Source organism: Sycon ciliatum, chromosome 13, assembly GCF_964019385.1.
Source record: "Sycon ciliatum chromosome 13, ocSycCili1.1, whole genome shotgun sequence".
Lineage (NCBI taxonomy): Eukaryota > Metazoa > Porifera > Calcarea > Leucosolenida > Sycettidae > Sycon > Sycon ciliatum.
In genome coordinates this window covers 12,616,182-12,639,147 of record NC_088655.1, presented here as the reverse complement: position 1 = coordinate 12,639,147, position 22,966 = coordinate 12,616,182, and the positions used below count along the sequence as shown (strand labels likewise).

At 50.7% G+C, this 22,966-nt stretch overlaps 1 protein-coding gene across 1 annotated transcript; it reads left to right on the top strand.

The window, feature by feature from the left end:
* Window positions 1-421: 421 nt before the first annotated feature.
* On the top strand, window positions 422-21,636 carry LOC135829646 (uncharacterized). The gene is made up of 4 exons (XM_065342041.1): window positions 422-974; window positions 6,335-6,475; window positions 7,150-18,339; window positions 20,671-21,636. Exon 3 carries the CDS (start codon window positions 7,346-7,348, stop codon window positions 18,302-18,304), a length of 10,959 nt encoding a protein of 3,652 aa, XP_065198113.1. The 5' UTR covers window positions 422-974; window positions 6,335-6,475; window positions 7,150-7,345; the 3' UTR covers window positions 18,305-18,339; window positions 20,671-21,636.
* The last annotated feature ends 1,330 nt before the right edge of the window (window positions 21,637-22,966 follow it).

The window sequence follows — 22,966 nt, the reverse complement described above, 5'->3', positions numbered from 1 at the left end:
TTGCCTGTACTGAGGGGTCTGTAGGGAAGGCTGCGGTCTCAAGCGCCACATGCACAAGTCTTAGCTGAGCAGGCGCGCACTACCACTACTAGTACTAGCAGTACTAGTACTACCATGTACCAGTGAGCAGAAGAGGAAGTAGCTCAAATGTAGTGTCAGTGAGTTACCCGTAGTTGCATCATGGATGCACCCTCATGCCATGGCCTCACTACATGTAGAGCATGGCCTCAGTCAGCGAAAAGGTGATCGTGAGCGCTACGACTACGAGTACGACGTTTGTACATGTATTGTAGGTGTAAAAGTAAAAATCAGGCATCAACACGCACGGACCGTGCTGGTAATGACTATGTCTATGGTCGCGCTGTTGCTCGCGATCAGCGTGAACTACAACTAACAAGGGAAGTAGTTCCTCGATCTTTAGGTGCTACATGTAGTGCCGCCGCGCAGTGCGCATGCACAGGATTCTACAGGAGGCGTACAAAAGTGGAAACTAACTTTGGTTTGATCTAGCATTTTAGGAGTCTACAACACAAGTACAATTACACAACGGAATCTGACCAGGTCGTAGTAGGTTATTGTAGATCTACCGCCCTCCACGCAGCTGGAGCTGGAGTCGGTGCACAATCATAATCAACTTCAAGAAGGTCTACTCCGTCCTTTTGACCCGCGATCGGTGTACGTACAAGCTCTAGACTGGGGACAATAATGCTGTAGACTTGGCGAGCTAGCTCTGCTTCCACCAATTATTTGTAAACTGGGACACAACACACAGCGGCTATGTGTCCGTCGTTGTAAATCGGCCAGCTTCCGACATGCTTGCGAAGCCAGAAGAAGACCATTACTAGCATCGTTCACGTTTTGCGGCTGTCCATTCTGAGTGCCCCCAACCAAGGAGTCGTGTTTGCACTGATGCACACCGCACACTCTGTGCAGCCCTGACCTGCGGAATCAACGCCTACTACGCGGTCGCAAAGGTAAGGGCACTCCGAAGATTAAGAGTCGGAGAACCTCACATGCAAAGAATACTAGTCTTATTACTGTGTATAGGTTTAAAGGGGAAGTTAAGGCAAAAATTAAAATTTCACCAGTTGTAGTCTTCGGGGTGCTGAGTCGAATGGCCTTGGTGGCGAGAAAGCTGAGACGCTCCCTTCCTACTTGAATCCCAATCGAACTCGCGCACTTCCACCGAAACTGGGTGACTGCGCCCTACTAGATGGGGATTTGTATGCAAAATGTCACTAAAAGCGCCATTTCGTTCTTATAAAAGCACGGATGACCACGATTGGCCCATATGTTGTAGTCTTTTGGACGCTGAGTCGACTGGTTTTGGTCCGAAAAGGCTGCGATGCAGCGTTCGCCCCTAATTCCCAATCAAACATGGTTGAACAAGCGGTCACGTGCTCCTGCGTACACCAGTCACCTGGTCACCGTGCCTGCAGGGTACAACTTACAGCCTGTTTTGACCTTTTTTGGGTGCAGTCCTGTCACTCGAGTTGAACCTTGGTGTGAAAGTTGTCGCCTGCTGGCGTGGTGACCAGGTGATTTTGGCACCCAGGAGCACGTGACCACTTCTTCAACCATGTTCGATTGGGAATTAGGGGCGAACGCTGCATCGCAGCCTTTTCGGACCAAAACCAGTCGAACCAGCGTCCAAAAGACTACTTCCTCCGCGTCATTAAAATTTTCGCTTCCCAGAGCGATTTTTCGAAATTATTTTGTCCGCTCAAAGGGCAAAGAAATCAGCTAGAAATTGAGGCAGATCATTGTCGACGGACCAAGCTTTAGTTTGTGCCCCCCCCCCCCTGCTTCGCTGCACTTGCCGATAAGTTCGACGTCTTCATCAGAGTTTGAGGCAGACCCTTCAGCACTCAACAATACGCTGAACAAGACGCGCGTTCAAATTCAGGTCATGATACTTCGTTTTCAAGCGATCCATGCCTCCAGGTGGCAGGCGATGAAGGCAAGCTAGCATTTTTCATGTACACTGTAACGACCTTCCAGCGGGATAGGGCAAGCAGTTCCACACCTTCTTTCCTTGGCAAGCGCTTCGCTGATTTTGTTGGTGTTTTCAGACCTGCTACCTTCGCAGCAACATGCGCCACAAGTAGCGCATTTTAGGAATTTGAGACCACTTTGTTCTTGCCATCGTCACCTTCAGCAGTTTGTATTCAGGAGAGATACCAGGATTCTTATACCCGAGCTTGCAGTCTTGACAAATGCCCACGCAAACGATGTGGGACGGCACAAACTCCAGAAAATGAAATGCGCTCTGGGGCGGAATAATGCGGAGCGCGATAAACTTGCTTGTTGCGGAAGAGAGCTCCGACAAAGTTCGTGACCACCACGGCTTCAGTGACAAGTAGACATTGCGCAGGAAGGGTCATACCAGTGTTCGAACACAGAAAACAGCGATTCCGACAGTCTGACTAAGACGAGCCAAGTCACAAATATTGCGATGTGCGAAGCGACAATTTTAATGACGCGAAGGAAGTACAACATATGGGCCAATCGCGGTCATCCGTGCTTTTACAAGAACGAAATGGCGCTTTTAGTGACATTTTGCATACAAATCCCCATCTCGTAGGGCGCAGTCACCCAGTTTCGGTGGAAGTGCGCGAGTTCGATTGGGATTCAAGTAGGAAGGGAGCGTCTCAGCTTTCTCGGACCAAGACCATTCGACTCAGCACCCCGAAGACTACAACTGGTGAAATTTTGATTTTTGCCTTAACTTCCCCTTTAACACACCAAGCTACAATGACACGGAGAGGGTAGTACATGTTGGCCAAAAAACCCCGCTGTGCTGCTAGAGCAGTAGAGGTGAAGGTGTAGCTGTTCATCAAGTGTCTACAGTCCTTTCATAAAAATATGGACGTCTAGCTTTCGGCTATAAATGGGTCAAGCTTTGAGTTTTTCTTTAGAATTTTTCTGCAATACCCCATGGAATCTTCTTCCAATTATTTACGGGAGCTTGCCTGAGCCAAGGCCCATCTTTTTTTATGAATGGACTGTAGAACGAAACTTCAACAGAAAATTTCAAAACAAATCAATAGTTAGGGCTACACTTTGAAAGGTATGAAAGCCACAGGCGCTGACATCTCTATGCGGCAACATCGCAACTAACTATTAGTACCTAATCGCTTGACTTATTTGAGGTTTGAGGTTCAGGTGTTTTCCAGACTGGATTTTCTTGTTCCGGTCATTCGGGTGGACTTGAAAGTTGAAGTGCCGCACTGAAGAATGATTCTTTCACAGCTAGTGTCCAGTACTGACAGTATGTAACGGCTAGCACAGCGCTTCGCACCCCCCCCCCCCCACTCCCTAAACGGATTCCTACAGACAGCAACCCCCCCCCCCCCCCCAGTTGGCATTATCCGGACGCCCCTACAGTCCATTTCAAAACTATAGACGCGCAGTGTTTTTGAAATATTTCAAATTTGGCTGGAACTTTTTGAGAATAGTTTTCGGAATATTGCTCAGGTCCGCTCCACAATTACTCTCATATAGTTTCTAAACGATTGGATAACAGACGCCCAATTTGGAAAAAATTATGCACAAAGTGATCACAGATTTTATGTGGTATAGATGCTGGCATAACGGTTTTTGCCTAAGTGCGCGTCTATAGTTTTGAAATGGACAGTAACGCTGGCATGTCCCCATATACCGGCACCTTCCTGACTTCTCTAGCGTCACAGAAATAATAATAATTGGCTTCTGAAGGAAAGTACTGTTCTTCACACGTGACTGGCTTGCAACGCAGTACTTGCAAACATTTTATATTCTGCACGTACGTACTTTCCGGAGCATTGTGATAGCTTGCATGCCGTCCTACCGGTAGGACCCAAGAAATCAGGCTGCAAAAGTGCCTTTGGTCGAGAATTTTCTTGAAACAATCGTTGAGGTGAGGTCTTTGTAAGGCAAAGCAATGGCGCAAAATGCAAGACTATATCCTAGGAGTGAACGAGTGCCAAAATTGAGGACTCGTGTACTCTTTGAAAAGACGAGCGAGTATTCGAGCGAGTACGAGTATTTTACTGACAACTTAAAACAATGCACTGCACACATTCTCGTAACGCCGAACGTAGTACACCGGATACACATGACTGTATTCCTTGCATGTAGCCTAGTGCAGGAAATATAGTCTGAGCTACTGTCTTTTGCTGGTAAGTAGGGACAAGCAACAATTTTGCACTTGCATGGGCTATCAGTACCGGTCAGAGTGACAGAAGTGCTTGATGTGTATGCATACAGTACACTGTACACAGGATACTTCGAGTATTTTGCGAAACGAGTACTCGCACGTTTCAAATTTTCGAGCGAGCGCTCTCGAGTATCCGTTATACTCGTCTCACCCCTACTGTATCCTGTACACAGCATATGTGCAATGTTTTTCAATTGTCAAAATGGCCGCACATGCTACTGTCGGAGCGCTAGAATTTTGACCATGGCACATCGATCGTGGTGAGGACCTAGTGTTTTTCTCAGCCTACCATGGCCGTGGAATACAAAATTCCATACTCTGTTTCCATGGTTACCATGGGCTGTTGCCATAGAATTTCATATTACGCTTTGTACGATCACGTCTACAAATTGTGGAATCCTTCATTAGCCCCTTTAGCAACAGTTTAGGATCAAGTTTTAGGTCAATGTGCGAACAGAGACCGGCGTACAGCATGTCTGTGTATGATGGTCCTACCAGTAGGACCGAGGGCTATGCAAGCTATCAATAAGCTGTACGCATATTGTGCCACGAAATGCAGAATATTCACCCTGTTCATCACCGTTCATTTTACCATCGTAGTTCAAGCCAATGCATTGACTTGTTTTGGTTGAATTACTGGTGTTTTAGAAATGCAGCTTCTGCTCGGGAAAATGCGGTAATCAATTTCGTGCATGATGACCAAACACTACCATCCGCTGACATGCATGTACCGGCTATGTGTAGTAAAGATACAGTGAAACCTGTCTAAGGGCGCGTTCGAATTGTCTTCATCAACTGTTCAAACAAATTTTATAAAGAGATTAGTTGAAGTGTCCCATTAGATTTCTATCATTTTAGAGTTTTCAGTGGGATTGTCATGGCAATGATGACGTCCGATCAGATCGACCATCTCCACGTACAACGTGACGTAGCTATTCCAAACTCTTCGAAACTAATCCACCTCTCCCATCGGGTGAGGTTGTGGAGTTTCGAGGAGCTTCGTTTTTCTGAAGAGGCCAATAAGGCCACCTCTTCAGAAAAACGAATCTCCACGAAAAGTCAAAGAGTGACGATTCGAACGCGCCTTAAGACGACCGCTCAAGGGACCTTCAAAAATGTGATCTCAGTTAACAGGTGGTCTTCTTTATCCAGGGTCATTTGACTGGAAAAGCATCCCTTGATCCTGGTTTCAGTCGTCTTCTAGGGTAGGTGGTCGCCTTATCCGAGTGGTCGCCTTGACAAGTTTTACTGTACTGCTGTTGCGGACATTGAAGTCCGTTGAGAAGTCAAGCAGCCACGGGGCGCTGGACTTGCATCCGCTAAGCACTGCTGGTGGTCCATTTTTACAGTGTGTATGTGAACTACAGTGTATATACGAGCTAAAAGGCGTTTCTAAAATGGATTCCACTTAGGGGCCATCCGTAAATATAGATATTTATTTAGGAGCGAAAACTAGTCGTTTAGGGGGGAGGGGAGCGCCTGTTTGTTTCTCGAAAAATGTCAATGCACATTTTCCATGCGTGAGCATGTCCAGAAAAAAGACCAAAAATATCGATACTAGTATGTACCATTTGTATGTGTTCGTTTCTCAGGGAGAAACGACTAGTTTTCGTTTCTAAATAAATATCGGTATTTACGGAAGGCCCCTTAGAGTAAAAATTCCACAGCACCAGGTAGACCGATTTAACCAACCACTGCTGTCCCTCTCACCAAAAGTCCATAATCCCCCAGAGGGATGGGGTTGTGGGACGGCGCAATCCGTGATGTACGTCATTCTTGGGTTCGCACTTGCGTCATTCCGTCGACGAGACCCAGACCCAAACACACTTCCCCTACTCATGATGTCGCACTATGACGTGCAACACGGATTTCGCCGTCCCAGATCTGATCAGTGAAGTTGCGCACTCTGGGCGATTGTGGACTCTTGCTCTTCTGTTACTGCTCGCAGAGTGAATACTGCGATGGCAGTCGCAATAACTGAGTTCATTGTAGCTGGCATGTACACCGTCTTTCACTGTCACTGACTCTTCTACCTTGCTGCCTGGGCTGGCGCGCGCGCGCGCGCGCGCGTGTGTGTGTGTGTGTGTGTGTGTGTGTGTGCACGTACATTCGGGTGCGTGCGTTGTGCTATTCTAGGCTGCATACACACCTTACCCACACACTTGCACAGTGGTGTGTGTTTGTGTTGAAGAGCTGGGCCGTGCCGGCAGCTGTACGCAAACCCAGAAGAGCACCTAGCTCGGAAGCACGATCAACGGCCAAAGCACATGCATTAAGGTACGGAGTACTATGCCGAATAGCTGCAAGTATGTGGCAAGTTGATTGACACAGCATGACAGCTTTTGTGCATGCAGTATCTTTTATAATTCCCTAAGCTATGCAAAAGACGGTACGAATGGTAGTGTCTGGCGCTAGCCAGGGTCTGCAATGCTTTATTGCGTATCTGTGTGTGTGTTTGTGTGCGTGTGCTTATGTGCGTGTGCTTATGTGCGTGTGGGTGGGTGTTTATGTGTATGTGTGTGTCTGTGTGTCTGTGTTGTTGGGCCGTCGTCATGTGACGCACCATGCCTGGTGCTCTAACCCGTACATTTCCCGTACCGTGCCGTCCGAGAGAGCTGGCTGCCATCGTTCATCCAAATATTCAAATAAGGGCTTTTTAATGCCAGGATCAGAAACTCATAACATAAAGCAATTTGGTAGAATGTGCATGTATGCAATGTGTATCGACTCCACCATCGAGGGACTGCATGCAGTTCATCAGTGCGGGTTCAGATCCCATGTTAGGTGATGAAAAAAAGCATGAAACGACTTTAGTCGGAGTGTGTGTATGTGTGTGTATGTGTATGGCAGGGGGGGGGGTCAAACAAAAATAGTTTGTTTCGTGAGAATATATCAATACTTACTGACTGCTCCTAAACGAGGTATCTTTTTCTAATTCTGTACGTCTGCAGGATTGCAGCAGCAAGTGGTTGTGGGCATCAGCTGTTGGCACCATCCAGAGCAACACAATCACTCTGAGAGTAACTTCTCCCAGTCCACCATCACCAGTCCGATCTCTATGCTCTAGTGGTTCGTGCGTGGAGCATGCTGCCACGTTGTACTGGTGCGTCATCGACGTGAGTGAATACCAGACGGCCTCTCTCAGCAATGGCTTCAGTACTGCGCACGGCCGATGATGGCGGCAACACAGCCCGTCGCCATGGCAACTCACCAGGTACAGCAACCATGGCACCGAATGACGAGTTATGCAGACGGTTACTGTCCGGTTGCAGCTGGCTGAGCGGCAGTGATGCCATAAACACTGTTTTCTTACCTCGGCGATTACAGTCAGATGATCGTTTGGAAACTGATGATGAGGAGGAGGAAACAGACGATAGTGACGATTCCACGCTTGAGCGAACCGGCGCTGCGAGGTCTGCTGCCTCGGGGATGTTTGCAAGAATCAACGAACAAATCCGAACCGGCTTTGCGAGGTCTGCTGCCGTGGAAGTGTTTGCAAGAATCAATGAACAAATCCTGCCTAGAAATATAATTGCTATGCTCAAGAAGTGGAATACATTTCGCCACGCTGACGCAAACCTGCTGAAAACATCACTCTGTGAACTACATGTTGATGATGCCATGCCAGTTCACCTTAGTAAGCACAACACAGTGCTGGTGTTCGCAAAGCTGTCCGCCGATGTTATTGTTGTGAGGGCCTACCACGTGCAGCCGCCCAAGCAAGCCGTAACGACGTGTCCCAGTGGCAAGCCTCTGACTGTGGCCGTACCGCAGAGCTCACTCTGTGTTCCGCTGAATGTCGTCACGTCCGATACCGTTCTGAAGCAGCTGGCTGCCCTGCAACGCCACAACTTCGCTCACCTCCGGAGCAAGTCACGTGCAGCTCGTGACGACGACGACGATGATGTACCATCACCTCGTTTTGTGTTTGAGTGGTTACTGGGTGTCTTAGATGCCCTCGGCTTTGCTGACACGGTGACACAGGCGGTGACCAAGAAGATACGTGACAGGGTGGAATTCTCGTCGACATCTTGCAGTGAAGGCGACGAGGTCTGGCGGCGAAGGAATGCTGATTGGCTGGCGTTCAAGTCTGTTCTCCACTCGACCCTGGTGTGCTGTCACGGTGTACAGAACGGTACTCTGCTCTACAAAACCGCCATGCTCCGATTCATGTTCGTCTTCACTCGGCATCCGCTGTGCCAGCAGAACAACTCTGATGACCTCTTGCAGCAGGTCCTGTGCAAGATCAGCCGCCGTATTGCCAAACTGGATGCTCTGCTTGACTCCACACCAGGGACAGAGTTCACACACCACGTCCTCGACACTCTGCAAGCCCTGACTGAAGGTGTCGAGGAGCTGAATCGGAAAGCGCTCACCAGCTGGAGCGACGAAGTGAAGGCTCATGAACAACAGAGGGTGGCTAGACTCTCACCAAGTTGTTGTCCATGCGAGGATGACACACACTTGCCACTGAAGGCATTTGCCAGCAAGCTAGCGCTTATGCTGGATGGTGCGAAGAAGCTTGGTGATGGCTCATTTGAGTGGAGGCGAGGATCGATAAGACGCGATGAAAACGGCGACCGCACCATGCTTAGTACGCTGGAGGAGGAGGACCACTGTGTCACGCACGCCCAGGCCAACTACATCATCCGTGACTTTGAGAATGACGTGTTTGACCGGTGGGAGCGCCGCCAGGAAGTGCCCATAGACCTGGAGAAGGTGCGGTGCGACTTGAAGACGTATCGAAACGTACTGGTCGGTACCAACAAGGCGATATCTCGTACCGTCTGTGACTCTCCGGAGCGTGTCAGCCGTGCACTGCTCACGGGAGCTGTTCTCGCTGCCCTGTGTGACATGCACGTAACGGAGATCTATCCTGACCTGACAGATCACCTGACAGACGTGCGTGAAGACCTCCTCGACGCCATACTGGTGCCGGACAAGCGGCAGCTGAACATCCTGGCACAGGTGCAGGCGTACTTCCGCAAGCGGCGGCGTAACGCCAGATTCCGCTCGGGCCCGCTGGAGTACAACCACGCCCGGCACGAGACCTACCAGCCATGCAGCGTGTCGCTCTCTGTACGCTTTGCACAGCATAGCTCAGCCATGACCACTCAGCTACAGGAGGTCGATGCCGCTGAACAGAAGCGACAGAAGGAGCACGAGGGAGTAATCATGGAGCAGCTACGCAAGATGGAAGCGGATGAGCGACTCCTGGAATCCATGGAACACACGTATACCTGGCGTAAGAACGTCCGCGGGGAACCTACCAAGGTGCATGATCCTGCCTGCAGAGCATGTGAGCTGGGCGCTCACATGGAGAAAAGAACGGAATCGGTATACATATCCAGACTTCCCACTCGACCGCACCAGCAGCGGGCGGCAATATTTGAAGCGTGCATCCCTTCCAAGATTGCCCAGTGGCGAGACACGATCTACTACTACGAGAATCTGATGATCAGACTCGTGTGCGGCCATGATGCTGAGCGGTTCCAGCAGAGGAGTTGTAAATGCTGCTGGCGCAGTTTCATCAAGCCAGGCCCAGCACTGGACCTGCAACTCTTCATGACTTCAAGTGGACATGACAGCCATAGCGATGCGTACAGCGTGTGCCTAGGCTCAACACGCGGCATCAAGCATCAGTCTTTGCCACTGCGCTACCAGAAAGTAGACGATTTCGTCAAGCCGTGCACCCTCAACCAGGTGATGTGCGTGGACGGGATCCGCATAGACAAAGTGGACGTATCCTTTGAGGATGTGCAACGCTGCTGCTCACGACGCACGGAAACTGCATCGCTGCAAACGTTCGTGACCGGCACCAGGCACCAGCAGAGTGAAGTGATTGCCTTGCAGTCGCAATGCCCGGCCAGTTTCAGTCACAACGAGTTTGTTGCGTTTGGCAGCCTGCGAGCCGGCGAGAGGCTGCAGTGGCACAATATCTTGCGTGGCATACACCAGCGCACACTCGTGCTGCACAACGCCGACACCTACACACTTCTACAGCAAGCGGTGTGGCAAGCAGGCAGTGCTCAGTTCGGCAGCTCTCTGCGAGCAGCTCATCAGCCGTGCATCGATACCGGCTTTGTGCGCGAGATGGTATCCGAGCTCAATGCCGTTCTGGACAGCGTAGCAGACAGCTGGCAACATGATCTCACACTGGGGTCGGTGGTACTACTCACTAACCGCATGTACGACATCTACCGCGACTGGGACTCCGCAGACGTCGTCCAAGTAGCTCATCTGCAAGCCGTTCTGCAGCGCTGTCGCCACCTCGCAATGCGCTGGATACGCCAAGTCAAAGAAATACTTTACGCCGATAGTGGCGACGCACGTCAGACGGCCGCGGACAACGCTACGCTGCCGGCCAAGATCGCCAGGATTGCGCGGTATGGCCTGCTGACGTACGTGCATGCAGTCAAACTGGACGACGACGAGGAATCCTTGCCACTCTATATCTGGTTGTACTTGTCGACGGTGTACTGCGAGAATGTGGCGGATCACCGCAAGGACAGTGTTGCAGAATTCCTGTCCAATATCGTCCTGGATCAACACGATGATTTTGTTCGTGTCATTGAGAGTGGCTTGGAGGAGAGTGATGAGTGTGGAATGCCGTTTGATGAGCTGGATAGCTTTGTTGGTGAAGTGTTCGCGCCTGGAGAGGCCTGTCGCTACGAACTCCGTGCTGAGTCCATGTTATGGCTGATCGTGGGCTGGAAAGTCCAGGACATCACCGAGAGTGTAATCGACATCAACTTGAGGACTGGCCAGCTGTTCGTTGACGGCAAACCACAAGGATCGCTGCCGGATGGCATTCGGAAGCATAGCACGTACAAACGTCACTTCGGCTCGTCCGGCGTGCACGGTTGTGTCAAACCGTTTCCAAGTCCCCGTGGCGAGTCCGGCTACATCACGGAGAAAACAAACGGCCGCCAGTTTGTCTTTGCTCAGGTAAAGTCGGGAACATCCAGGACAAGGAGAAGATTGGACTTGCGCCGCTGGTTAGAAAGGCATGTGGCCGAGGATTTCCACAGCGACAGTGATGATGAAATCGACCCGATGCCGCCTGTGTCATGGATGCACTGTGCCACTCAACTTCACGTCTACGAAATCACCGGACGTCAGCAGCTTCAGCTCATCCCCGCTGATTGGTTCAAGACAAATGACACCTATGATTTCCAACTGAGCTTACTAGACACGTACAGTGTGTGGCTGGATAGGAGGGGATTGTCTCTGCTCTTCCGACCAATGCTGGTGAAGGATTTCACCAATGATGTTCACTGTCTGGATGTGGCCTTCGAACTAGACCTGCTCAGCCGAAAGCTCAATCCAGCAGATCCATGTCCGCCGGGAATTCCTGTCGGTGTCACCTTGCTGGACAACCAGTGTGCTCTGGCTGAACAGCTCATCAGTGTCTTGTCTCCACTGCAGCGAGAGGAGTACATGGAGTTGTGGCTCAAAGCCGATCAGGACGTGCTGGTGCGCATGCCACGACTGGGCTTGTCGTTCAACTACGCAATCAGTGGCGGTGAGTCGCGGCTGGAGAGCGTGGAGCATCGAGGTTGGCTGGTGGACACTGACCAAGCCATTGGTACTCTGCTTGGCCTGCGCAACTACCTCGTGCTGACCGAATGCAAGCATGAACGCAGTGCGGGTGCCGAAAAGAAGCGCTGCATCATAGTACCACATGGAGCAGGTATGCGTAGAGGCAGGCAGCATTATCTAGACACATCACTTGTTGTACCGGTGCTGATCGACAGCGACGCTCTGCGGAAGCCGCCGTTCTTCCGCTATGAGCTCAACGCCAGCTTGCGACAGCTGACGGGCCCGTTTGATAGAGCGGCCTGGCTGTTTCTGGCTCTTCTGCATGCGGTCACGTCGACCACAAATCCAGACCCATTCACCGGTCTGACGGGTCTGGAGGCGGCTCTCAATATCTTACAATCCGCCCGCTGTTGGTCATGCCAACCGTACGATGACAGCACACGCAAACTGCTCCAAGACGTTCGCAGACTCTCACCCAAGCGCTCGCCCTATCCCGAGAGGAACTTCATTGGTCAAACGGTTCAGTGGCCACCAGGTCTCAGCTCATACTCGGCATCAGATGCGTATGCTATTCAAGTTGATCGGCTTCTGAAGCACAGCAAGCAGCTTTCGTTTCTTTTCGACTCAACGCACAGTGCCTCACAATCTTCCGAAAAGCAAGACAGTAGAAGCGGGCAAAGTGAGAAGTGCTCGCCCGAGCTGTTTCTGTCCTGCCAAGCGTATTCACTGCATTGTGCAGGCTATCCACTAATGGCACAGCTTCAGGACCATCCGCAGAACGTCACTTGCCCAGTGTCAGCCGCTGCCTGTTCCACCGTCGCATCCTGCTTCCCGGCGTCATGCAGTCAGCTGTCGCGAGTGCAGCAGGTTGCCTCGATGATTGCTACCAGGAGATGTGTGCTGGAATGTATCCCCAGCTACGATGTGCTGCACAAATCGCTACTCAGTTTGGGGAAACTATCATCAGCAACAGCAGCAACAGCTACAGGAACAGCAGAAATACCAAGAGCAGCAGCAGCAACAGGAACAGCAGAAACAACAAGAGCAGCAGCAGCATCAGTGGCAACACCAAGAGCAGCAGCATCAGGGGCAACACCAAGAGCAGCAGCAGCATCAGTGGCAACACCAACAGCAGCAGCATCAGCAACAGAAATCACGGCAGCGGTCAGTTTCATAGATTTCTTGTCCCCTGTGCGGATGACCAACACGGGTGCATGTGACAGCTGGGCCCATGTGGTATGCGGCCACGCTGGCGACGATGTTGAAGCGGATGATGATGATGATGATGATAATGATGATGAAGAAGATGACAGCAGTGTAGCCGCACGCAACCAAGGACTGCGTCACCAGTTTATGTATGTGCACCAGCTCATCAATGACATCCATGCCGAGAGAGACACGGGAAATTCTGAACGAGGACGCACTCCAGGCAGAGTTGGAGCGGCCCGGCGTCCACACACCAGCATGACAGAGAACGAGCTCGAGCTAATGTTGCGCTTGTCATTCCTGGATTATCTGCTGAATGGTGATGACAAGCTCTTAGAGTCATCTCCTGATGTGAATAGTGACTTGGCAAGTCCGAGTACCAACGCAGTGTTGATCAATACCCTCATTGCGTTGCATTGCGCCGGCAAAGCAGTGATCCTCCCCGCGTCTACGTCGTTCCCCGTGAGCGCACCTGTGCTTTCACCTCGAGACTTTGTTGACAACTTCACCAAGACGAGCACAAGCGTTGATAGCGTCACTTCTGGCAGTGCTGCAGGTAACGTGGCTGATGCTGCACAAACTCCTCGTGCAGTAGTTACACCACAAGAAACCAAGGCAGCCAAAGAAGCAAAGGCAGCCGAAGAAGCCAAGGCAGTCCAGGAAGCTAAGAAAATCCAAGCAATGGTGGAGGAAGACTGCCGCCAAGGCTATGGCATTGTAGCTGTCGCAGTATACGGATATGAGCAAGAATCACCTGCCATTCCCTCCATCCGCTTTGCCAAACATAGAGGCACGCTGCCATTCGACAAGCCAGGGTACCATCAGGAGTTGATGCGCCAACTGCAGCAAATCAACCAGCATAACATTCTCTGTGAGTACTTGCATCAGATTGCCTTAGCTCTCAGCAGACTTCCCAGGCTGACGACGAATGCGAGGCACCGTGTCGTCACCAGCTATACTCATGGAACTGCATGTCCGTCAAGTCACCCACTATCGGTGTGCTATAGCACCGAGCACTATCCGGTACTTGTACGCCTTGCCTCAGCCTGGCAGTCAGATGCACAGCGTGTGCACCAAACCAACGGTTCACTCGGACAAGTCAGCGACTCTGTTGCAGCATCGTCGTCGAGTACTTCACCGGATAGACTGCTGTCGTTGCAGCATGCAATGGAGTCGTGTTTGAACACGTCGACACACGACAACTCTGCTTGTGCTGCGTCCGCAGGCGAGGGTGACACTGTACACGATCCCATTGCCCGGGACACTCTGGAAGATTTGCGAAGAAGCACCGAGGCCCTAGTGCAGATCCAAGCCGCAAGTCCCAGGAGTTCCAACTCAAAGTCCGAAGATGACCAAAGGTTGGATTACTACGATGACACGGTGCGAAGGTTGCAGTACAGTCAGCTGGAGATCGCCGAGAGTTGGCAGCAGCTGCAAACAGCAATGGACGAGACGTGTGGATTATCGTACGGTGCCAAGGCGATGCGTGCATCTGGACTACTTCTGCGATGCCATCCTCTCACCTTGTACCCAGATCTTACCGGTCGCACTGGACAAGTCTGTCACAGCAGACCATCCACGATGTTTTCTGTCAATGAGCAGTTCTCTGTGCACATGATGTCTTGCATCGGAGGTCTTGCCATGCTGCAGGTTCACAATCAACAGCTAACACGGATGCTATCGTATCTGACGTCCTCAACGGGCAACTTCGACCGCTTCCTTGCTGAGCGTCGCCATGGAGCGCATTTGAACTGGTCGCCAAGCCAACGCCCTGCTTGGCTGCTATTCGAGTTGGAGAACAACATATGCATTCGGCCAAAGCAGGTTATCGTCGCTATGGAGATGATGCAGCCGAGCGCGGCCGCGAATGCGGTGATGCAGCTAAATATGGGAGAGGGCAAGACCAGTATCATCATGCCGATTGTTGCCGCGGAACTTGCAGACGGCAACAGTTTGGTACGGCTTGTTTCACTGACCTCACTATTCAACACCAGCTATAATCAGCTAGTCTTCAAACTGGGTGGATTGCTAGATCGCCGCGTCATGTCGTTGCCATGTCGTCGTGACATTGCATTATCGGCGAAGCAGGTGGATACGGTGCTCACCTGCTTGAAACGTTGCCAGCGCAACGGTGGTATCTTGGCAACTGTTCGCGAGCACATTCTCTCCATGCAGTTGCAGTTTGTTGAGAGCTGCTGCAAGCAGGCAGTAGACGTAAGCGAGAGGCTCCGCGAGCTCCTACAGTACACGTCTGACAACGCTCGTGATCTCCTTGACGAGGCTGATGAAGTTCTCCACCATCGCTTTAAGCTCGTGTACCCGATTGGTGCGGCAGAGTATCCAGACGGCGCTGACCTGCGCTGGAGAATGGCCGAAGCTGTTCTGAGCAGCGTGTGCAGGCACAGTGCAGACATCCACACCCGATATCCAACTGCCATCAGCTTTGTAGCGAAGAATCGTCACCAGTTCAGTCCCATTCGCATCCTGCAGTCGTCGGATCAGGCAGATTTCTACAGCGAGCTGTGCAGTGCTGTGCTGGAAGACCTGTTAGATGGGCAGGTTCTTCAGGGTGTTCTTGTTGACTGTGATATAACCGCTGGACTCACCAGCATGCCAGACGCCGATAGAACGTGGCTGAAGGAATTCATTCTCCGTAAGAATCTCGACGCAGATCACATAGGACGATTCAATTCAATCACGCCTGCTGCGCTGCGGCCTGCTGTTCTCTGCCTCAGCGGCTTACTCTCCCACGATGTTCTGCTGACGTGTCTGAAGAAACGATACCGTGTGGAGTACGGGTTACTGGCCAGCACAGAGCAAGGATCCATGATGCAGGATCATGGCATTCAAACGGCCGTGCCGTTCCGCGCCAAAGACGTGGCAGCCGAGCGCACGGAGTTTGGTCATGCGGACGTGGCCATATTACTGACACTGCTCAGCTATTATCACTACGGCCTGACGACGGAGCAGGTTTCCATGGTGATGCAACGTCTGTGGGCCGATGACAGCGAGTCGAGTAACGCCGTGTACGACTCTTGGGTAGCCGCCGCAGACGTCGGTGATGTCCCCGATAGGATCCGTGTGCTGAGTACAATCAACCTGGCCGATTACTCCTGTTTCCGACTGCACGTTTACCCATTCCTCTCGCTCCATTGCGACGTGATCAACTTCTACGTCAATCACTTCGTCTTCCCGCACCACGTCAAGGCATTCCCGCGGAAACTCGTCGGCAATGCTTGGGATTTGGTACTTGGTCCACGGGGGAAACCGTTGACAGGGTTCAGCGGCACGAACGATACTCATCATCTTCTGCCGGGGTCGAATCTTCAGCAGGACCTGGCCCAGTTGCTGCACACCAACGCACACGTGTGCAATCTGTTCCTGTCACCGGAGAATGATCGCTATCGCCGACTGACAGCGTTATGCAGTGGACGCAAATTGCTGAGCGAACTGGAGGCCATCTCAGACAGTAGTAGTGCGCCCAGCATGCTCATAGATGCAGGGGCGTTCATACTGGACTGCAGCAATCTACAGGTGGCAAAGAGCTGGCTTGCACTGCGCTACGACAAGCAGGCCGCGGTCTACTTCGACGCTCGCAATCAGCTGTGCGTGGTCGGCCGCGGAGCCTCGCACTCCAGCAGGCTGGAGCTGAGCCCGTTTGCCGACAATCTTGGAAGCTGCTTGGTGTATCTGGATCACTCGCACACACGCGGCACCGACCTGCCGATGCCCGTTGGAACGCACGCAGCAGTCACACTGGGCAGGGGGCTGAGACGGGACGAGCTGGTGCAGGCGTGCATGCGCTTGCGGCTACTCGGTGCCGGTCACTCGCTCAGTTTCTGGGCACCACCTGAAGTGGACCTGTTAATCAGAAAGCAGTGCAAGCTGGGCGCGGAGGACACCATTCACAACCAGCATGTTCTCCTTTGGTCGTTTGCCAACAGCATAGCGACAACAAAGGAGGGCTTCTACTCATGGGCATGTCAGGGTCTTGCTTTTGCCCGGAACCAGTGCGCAAGAACTAGAGCTTCAACGGCTTCAAGCACATACAGGAGTTTGGAACAGCAACAGCAGCAGCAGCAGCAGCAACAGCAGCAACAACAGCAGCAGCAGCAGCAGCAGCAGCAGCAGCAGCAGCAGCAGCAACAACAGAGACAGAAACAGAAGCAGCAGCAGCAGCAGCAGAAACAAGAGAATCAACAGAAGCAGCAAAGTGCAGAAATGACGATTCTTGCACGCGAGTTCCCCATGAGCGAAAGCACCACTCTTGAGCAGTTGTATGGTCGAGAGCGGCGACTGCATACTATTCAGGAACTCATCACCGCACAAGCCGAGCACTATCCCGCGGATAGTGTTGAGAAGATCTCCAGGGAGTGTCAAAGGTTTGTTCCGGCGGTCAAGCTCTATTCTAATCGTTTTGATGAGGAGCAGGAACGTGAAATGGAGAAGGAAACCGAGTCGGAGCGCCATCGTCAGGAACTTCCCAGTGTACTGCACCATCAGGAGGAGTGCAGTCGCGACCTTGAGTCTCTTGTGTGTACTGGTGTTGTGCCGGCAACGCTGCCTCGGTACATGCAGCCACTGTGGCAGTGCCTCCGTGACACCTCGTTGGCGCAGTGCGCAGAGCATGCCGCAGTGATTCGCAGTCGAGACCGGAGCCAGCACCTGTATGCAACGCGATCCTTCAGCTGCACCATCAAGCTAGCAGCAGGGCCACCTAACACACATGCTACTTCAGCTCTCTCCTCCAGCAGAGCAGCCAATACCTGTGTAATGGATAAGTTCCTCAGGCCCGTGGAATGGCTGCTAGTCGTGCGTAACAAAGACAAAGACGATGACGAATACGTTATACTTGTTAGCCCACTAGAAGCCAATGAGCTGTTGAAACAGCGACCGTGGGCGCTGAACGTGTCGCTACACGTTTACGCTGTGCCGCTGCATCGCAAGCAGCGTATCCTGAGCGATGCGGACATGACTGTGTTTGGAACGCCGCTCACTCGCCTGTGCCTCAACTCGGCACACCTGCAGAGCATATTCGCCGAGATCCTATGCTACAGCGGTGGTCTGTTCTTTGGTGTGGAGACGCAGGATGTGCACGCAACGCTGGCTCACGTGTGTCGTGTTCTGGGCATGGCATCTACCTCAGAGCAGCACGATAGAACCGGTGTAAAGCAAGTTGCCCGCACCGGTCAGCCAGCCACCTCGTCAACACCCGGCCAGCACATCAGTGGTTTTGCTGGCCTTGTGAGCGCTCTGCTGCAGCTGCTGCGCACAAGAAGGAGTGTGCATGTTGGTCACATGGGTGCACTCGTTGTCCGAGGCACTTGGCAGGAGCTGCTGACGGACATTGCCGGCTGAAGCACTGTGTCAGCGGCTTAGGCAGTGTCACAAGGGTAAGCGACATTTCTGTGTTTTGTGTGACTTCAATTTTTCTCAATCCAGGCTCTGCCACCCTGGTATAATGAGGCATGGTGGTGGCCTGACACGAGCGGTGGCGGGCGGGCGGGCGTGTGAATGTGTGAGTGCGATGCAAAAATAGAATGCATTCGGTGTAGCTGGATCCATATTATGTGAAAGATGAAGCCAAATATTTGCTTAGTACGGTACAACCAGTTAGCACTCAGATACGCTAATCAATGTTGTGCCATTTTGTGCAACGTGTCACAGTCTCTCACAACTATACCATGTACATCACAATGATGTCACACTGTGTGTCACTTTCCACGTTCACTGCTGCTCATTTCAATGACTCTATGCTGTACATCTGGAGCACGGTGTATGTACATGTACCGCTATGTTAGATTCTTTGTAATTAGCGTCCAGCCTGTAGCACCCTAGCAGTCCTTGGATAAAATCCATTTGGTGGTGTATATACTTCAGAAGTTATTTCTTCACCCGCCTATGGCAATACCGTAAAATTCCGTTAATAAGCCCCGGGCGTATACTTTGCAGAGCGTCAAAACCGGGCGTATATTTGGGCATGGGCTTATTTTAGGGCATGGGCGTTATTTCGGACGCAATCTGCAGAAGATCAATCTATCAGCAACCCACTAGTTTCAGTGAACCACCATTCACACTGAGCGTGGTGCAGGTACATCAAACCACAGCTGGAAATTTGGTCGTAACCAAGAATGTAGCGATAAATTACAGATTTGACAGGTACACCACTTGTCTACTTTACGTCCTGGGCTTATTTCGGGCATGGGCGCTAAAACGGACTTGAACTGTACACCGTCTAAAACTGGGCTTATTATCGGACATGGGCGTTATTTAGGGGGGGGGGGCTTATTTACGGAATTTTACGGTAATGTAACCAAAAAAATTTTTTTTCACGGTTCGCGTGAGACTCGGCTGGAAGCCGGGTTTTCCGCATCCGTAGGAACGCCACCACCCTTCAAGGATCAAGGCGCAGATGCAGCTCCTAAAGCGGTGGGAGGTGAGTAGATCAGCTCACCAGCAAGTGGTCAAAGACCGAAAATCCAAGACAGGGGCATAATTATGAAATTGCCAGTAATACTCGGACTGATGGGGCACATCGGGTCTGTTTGAATGTGTTGTCGTCGGGTTGGTTATTTAATGCATGCACGCATGCGCGCAGTAGTAGCGCAGCCCGTGCAGTCCACGCTCGATCCGTACACAGCGGCACGCCTAAAGCACAGCGCAGCACCAAAAGGGACGCGTCGAGGTCAGAAGGACAACAGTTTGGTGTTCATTGCTAGTGCTTCTGGAGGTCAGAGTACAACAGTTTTGCCTAGGAATACTTCAGCACATGCAGTATGAACACATTACTGTCATGTAGGCAGGTGGGCAACATGGAGCTGTAGTACCAAGGACATGACGCACAAGAGAGGACCGGGAAGATGACGGAGGATTCACTCTCGGGCTGGCCATTGCTGTCACCGTCGGGGCAAGGCGTGTCTGCGCATGTTCAAGTGTGACATTTTTGTTCAGTATATCGTGTGGGGTCACTGAGCGCGTGATGACCGCAATCTCAACCGCTATTGGCGTAGACCGAGAATGCGAGGTTGAACGCACGCGTATACAGTCATACCTCGTTAGGACGAACTTCAAGGGACGAACACGTTTGTTTGTCTTATCCAGAGTTCTTCTTATCCAGAGTTGACAAAAAATTGATATGCATATCATACTCAATCTGATTATGCGTATCACATGGATTGTATTTATTTGAAGGGGCATGCTGTGGCAAATGTAAAACATTTTTTCATAACATAACCTAGCAACAGGTAAGTACAATGTGCAACGAATTCATGACAGCATGTCCCCCACCTTGTAACATGTGTTGCGAGTGCAAGAGGCCTCGACTATCGGAAAGACTACAGCCAGCGGCGTATCCACGGAGACCGAACTATCGGAAAGACTACAGCCAGCGTATCCACGGAGACCCAAAGTTTCTACTACACGCTGATTTTGTTCAAATCACGCTTGAAATTAGTTTGTCTTCACGAAAGTTTGCCGTACAGGAGTTTGTCGTAAACGAATAATATTTTGACTTGATATGATGCCTGGCCAACCATAGGATTGGCCCTAGTTCGTACTAAAGGGAAATTCGCCTTATCAGTGTTTGTCCTAACGAGGTTTGACTGTAAATTTAAACACTTACAGTTCTCTGCTTGCACGATGGCCGACAGAGTTAGCTGTGCCAGCGAACGTCAGTATCTGAAAATTGTGATTGTTCTTTTCTAATGTGCTTTTGTCCTCTCCAGGAGCAAATGGCTTTTTCTTCGCGTTGGCTCTCCTACACGGCTGCTGCTGCTGCTTCAAAGCGCACGGTCTGACCAAACTGACCCGGGCACTGATCCCCTTTAGGCAATGCAAGACTGGCCTATCGATTCGTGCCGGAATGGCATCAGAGTAGAGTGTAAAACCCGAGACTGCTGTATCACGGCATGGCGTTCAGGACATCTACATGTGCTTTTTTTAAAATTTATTTACAAGTATATTCATGATCCTGGCTTGGATACGCTCACATTACGGTGTACATCACCTTCAGCTCACCTGACCTTGTTTACCTTTTAGACATTCTCCGATAACAGATTCCGTTTTCACGTAATTTGCCGACGCTGCTCTTTCACTTTAATAATGATATGTGCCGTGAGTTTGAAGCTGCCTGTAATAATCGATGTATCTGCCTATATGGAGTGTATGAACTAGGCCTGTATAGAATGTGTACTAATTCATACACAATCATAGTCACTGCGACGTTAGCCTGCCATCACTGTACACCAGCAGTGGTAGATACTTGAGACTTGAATTTCACGATTTCCTTACCAATTACTTCTTTCAAAATACTTCAAAGTAGAAAATAGCATTCTTTGTATGATATACCCATTTGTCCTTTCCGATATTATTGTTACATTTTACTATCGGCTCGGTATCCGAGTTTGCATGATAATATCAATCATTTTATGTTCACGGCGGCGTACGGATTCGCAGTTTCAGTCCTGGTCAAAGCTTGATCGTTATCGTTGTCTATGTAGTGTCTGCCAAGCATTGTCATAGCATTTGTACTCCGCGTGCTTGAAAGTCCATGCCATCGCTATCATTGTCCTTTTGGCCTACTAATTTCCTGTGCTTGTATTAATGGAATTTGTCATGTTACTTCTAATAACACCATGACCTCTTTTGCTCTCAAGTTTAGAATGGAGAGGTCTTCAAATATCTCTACTGTATATTCTGGCTGCATGTGTATGTGTGTGTGTGTATGTATGTGTGTATGTGTGTGTATGTGCGTGTGTGTGTGAGCGTGGGTGTGAGCGTCTTTCTTCTCTTTCTCATTCTCCTAGCTCTTCTTTCATTCTCCTGGGTGGTTACCAACAGCCAGTGTATGCCGAGTATGTGGTGTGGCATGTGTGTGTCAAAAAAAAAGAATGAAAAAAATGGAAAAATGGAAAATGAAAAATGGGGATTCATTCGCCGGAAAAAAGCCACTTCAATCAGCTATGTGGTGGATACCAGGCTAAAATTAGTGGCGGTCAATTCATCAGCCTTGCAAGCTGTTGAATGGTGTAATGGTGTAATCCCAGCACAAGTTCTATGTCTAACATAGCTGTTCGCTATCATCACTTCCGCGATGGACATGTCTGAGTCTGAGTGTGTGCACGCTGGTGTGTGTGCCCCCCCCCCCCCATGTAGACCTGTCAAAGGCTGCCTCCTTGCCAAAGCATTTTCATGTACTAATAGCTGTAGGCCTCGTTGTGGCTCTAATACTGTCCGATGTGTCCTTCCTATAGCTATACTATAGCTGTCATGGTCGACGTTGTCGGTACGATAGTCGAGGCCTCCTATGCTGGCAAAACATGTTACAAGGCGGAGGACATGCTGACCATTGCACATTGTACTTACCTGTTGCTGGGTTATGTTATGAATTTTTTTTACATTTGCCACAGTATGCGCCTTCACATAAATACCATCCATTAATTTTTTGTCAGTTCTGGATAAGAAGAACTCCGGATGAGACAAACAAACTTGTTCGGTCCCTTGAAGTTCGTGCTAACGAGGTTTGACTGTATGTCAATAGTATTCTCAGTTCTCATTATGTGTTAGATATCTACTTACATGGTTACCCCAGTCGTCTTGTGCTAGTCTTGATCTGGTCTATTTTGATCTTGTCCACCACTGTTGTTGGAAGAGACTACTGGTATCTGTGCGTATATACGTTCATCCAGTGCATTTGCGAATTTGCGTGCTTCCTTTTGCATGCAACGCTGTCCGCAGAAATTCAAATTGGACTATGCACCACTTGTGCGGAGTCACTGTCTTCCTCCTCGTCCACTGTCTTCGCTTTGTAAGACTTGCACGAGAGGCAAACTGCTTCAAACTGGCCAGCTTTTCTGCTGCTGATGCACCGGACATGTGCTTCTGAGCAGAACTCCTTTCTACTGCAGTACTGGCATGCATTCGACCACAGTACTTACTTGCAGCCAGGACCTTTCGTCCATTTCCTTTTGAGCTTGCTGGGTTCTGCTAGTTGGGTCTCTGGCCCCGCACATGTTGCTACAC

Bases quoted from the DNA above. Each gene is read 5' to 3' on its own strand.
- LOC135829646 (XM_065342041.1), top strand. From the start codon at position 7,346: ATGGCTTCAGTACTGCGCACGGCCGATGATGGCGGCAACACAGCCCGT.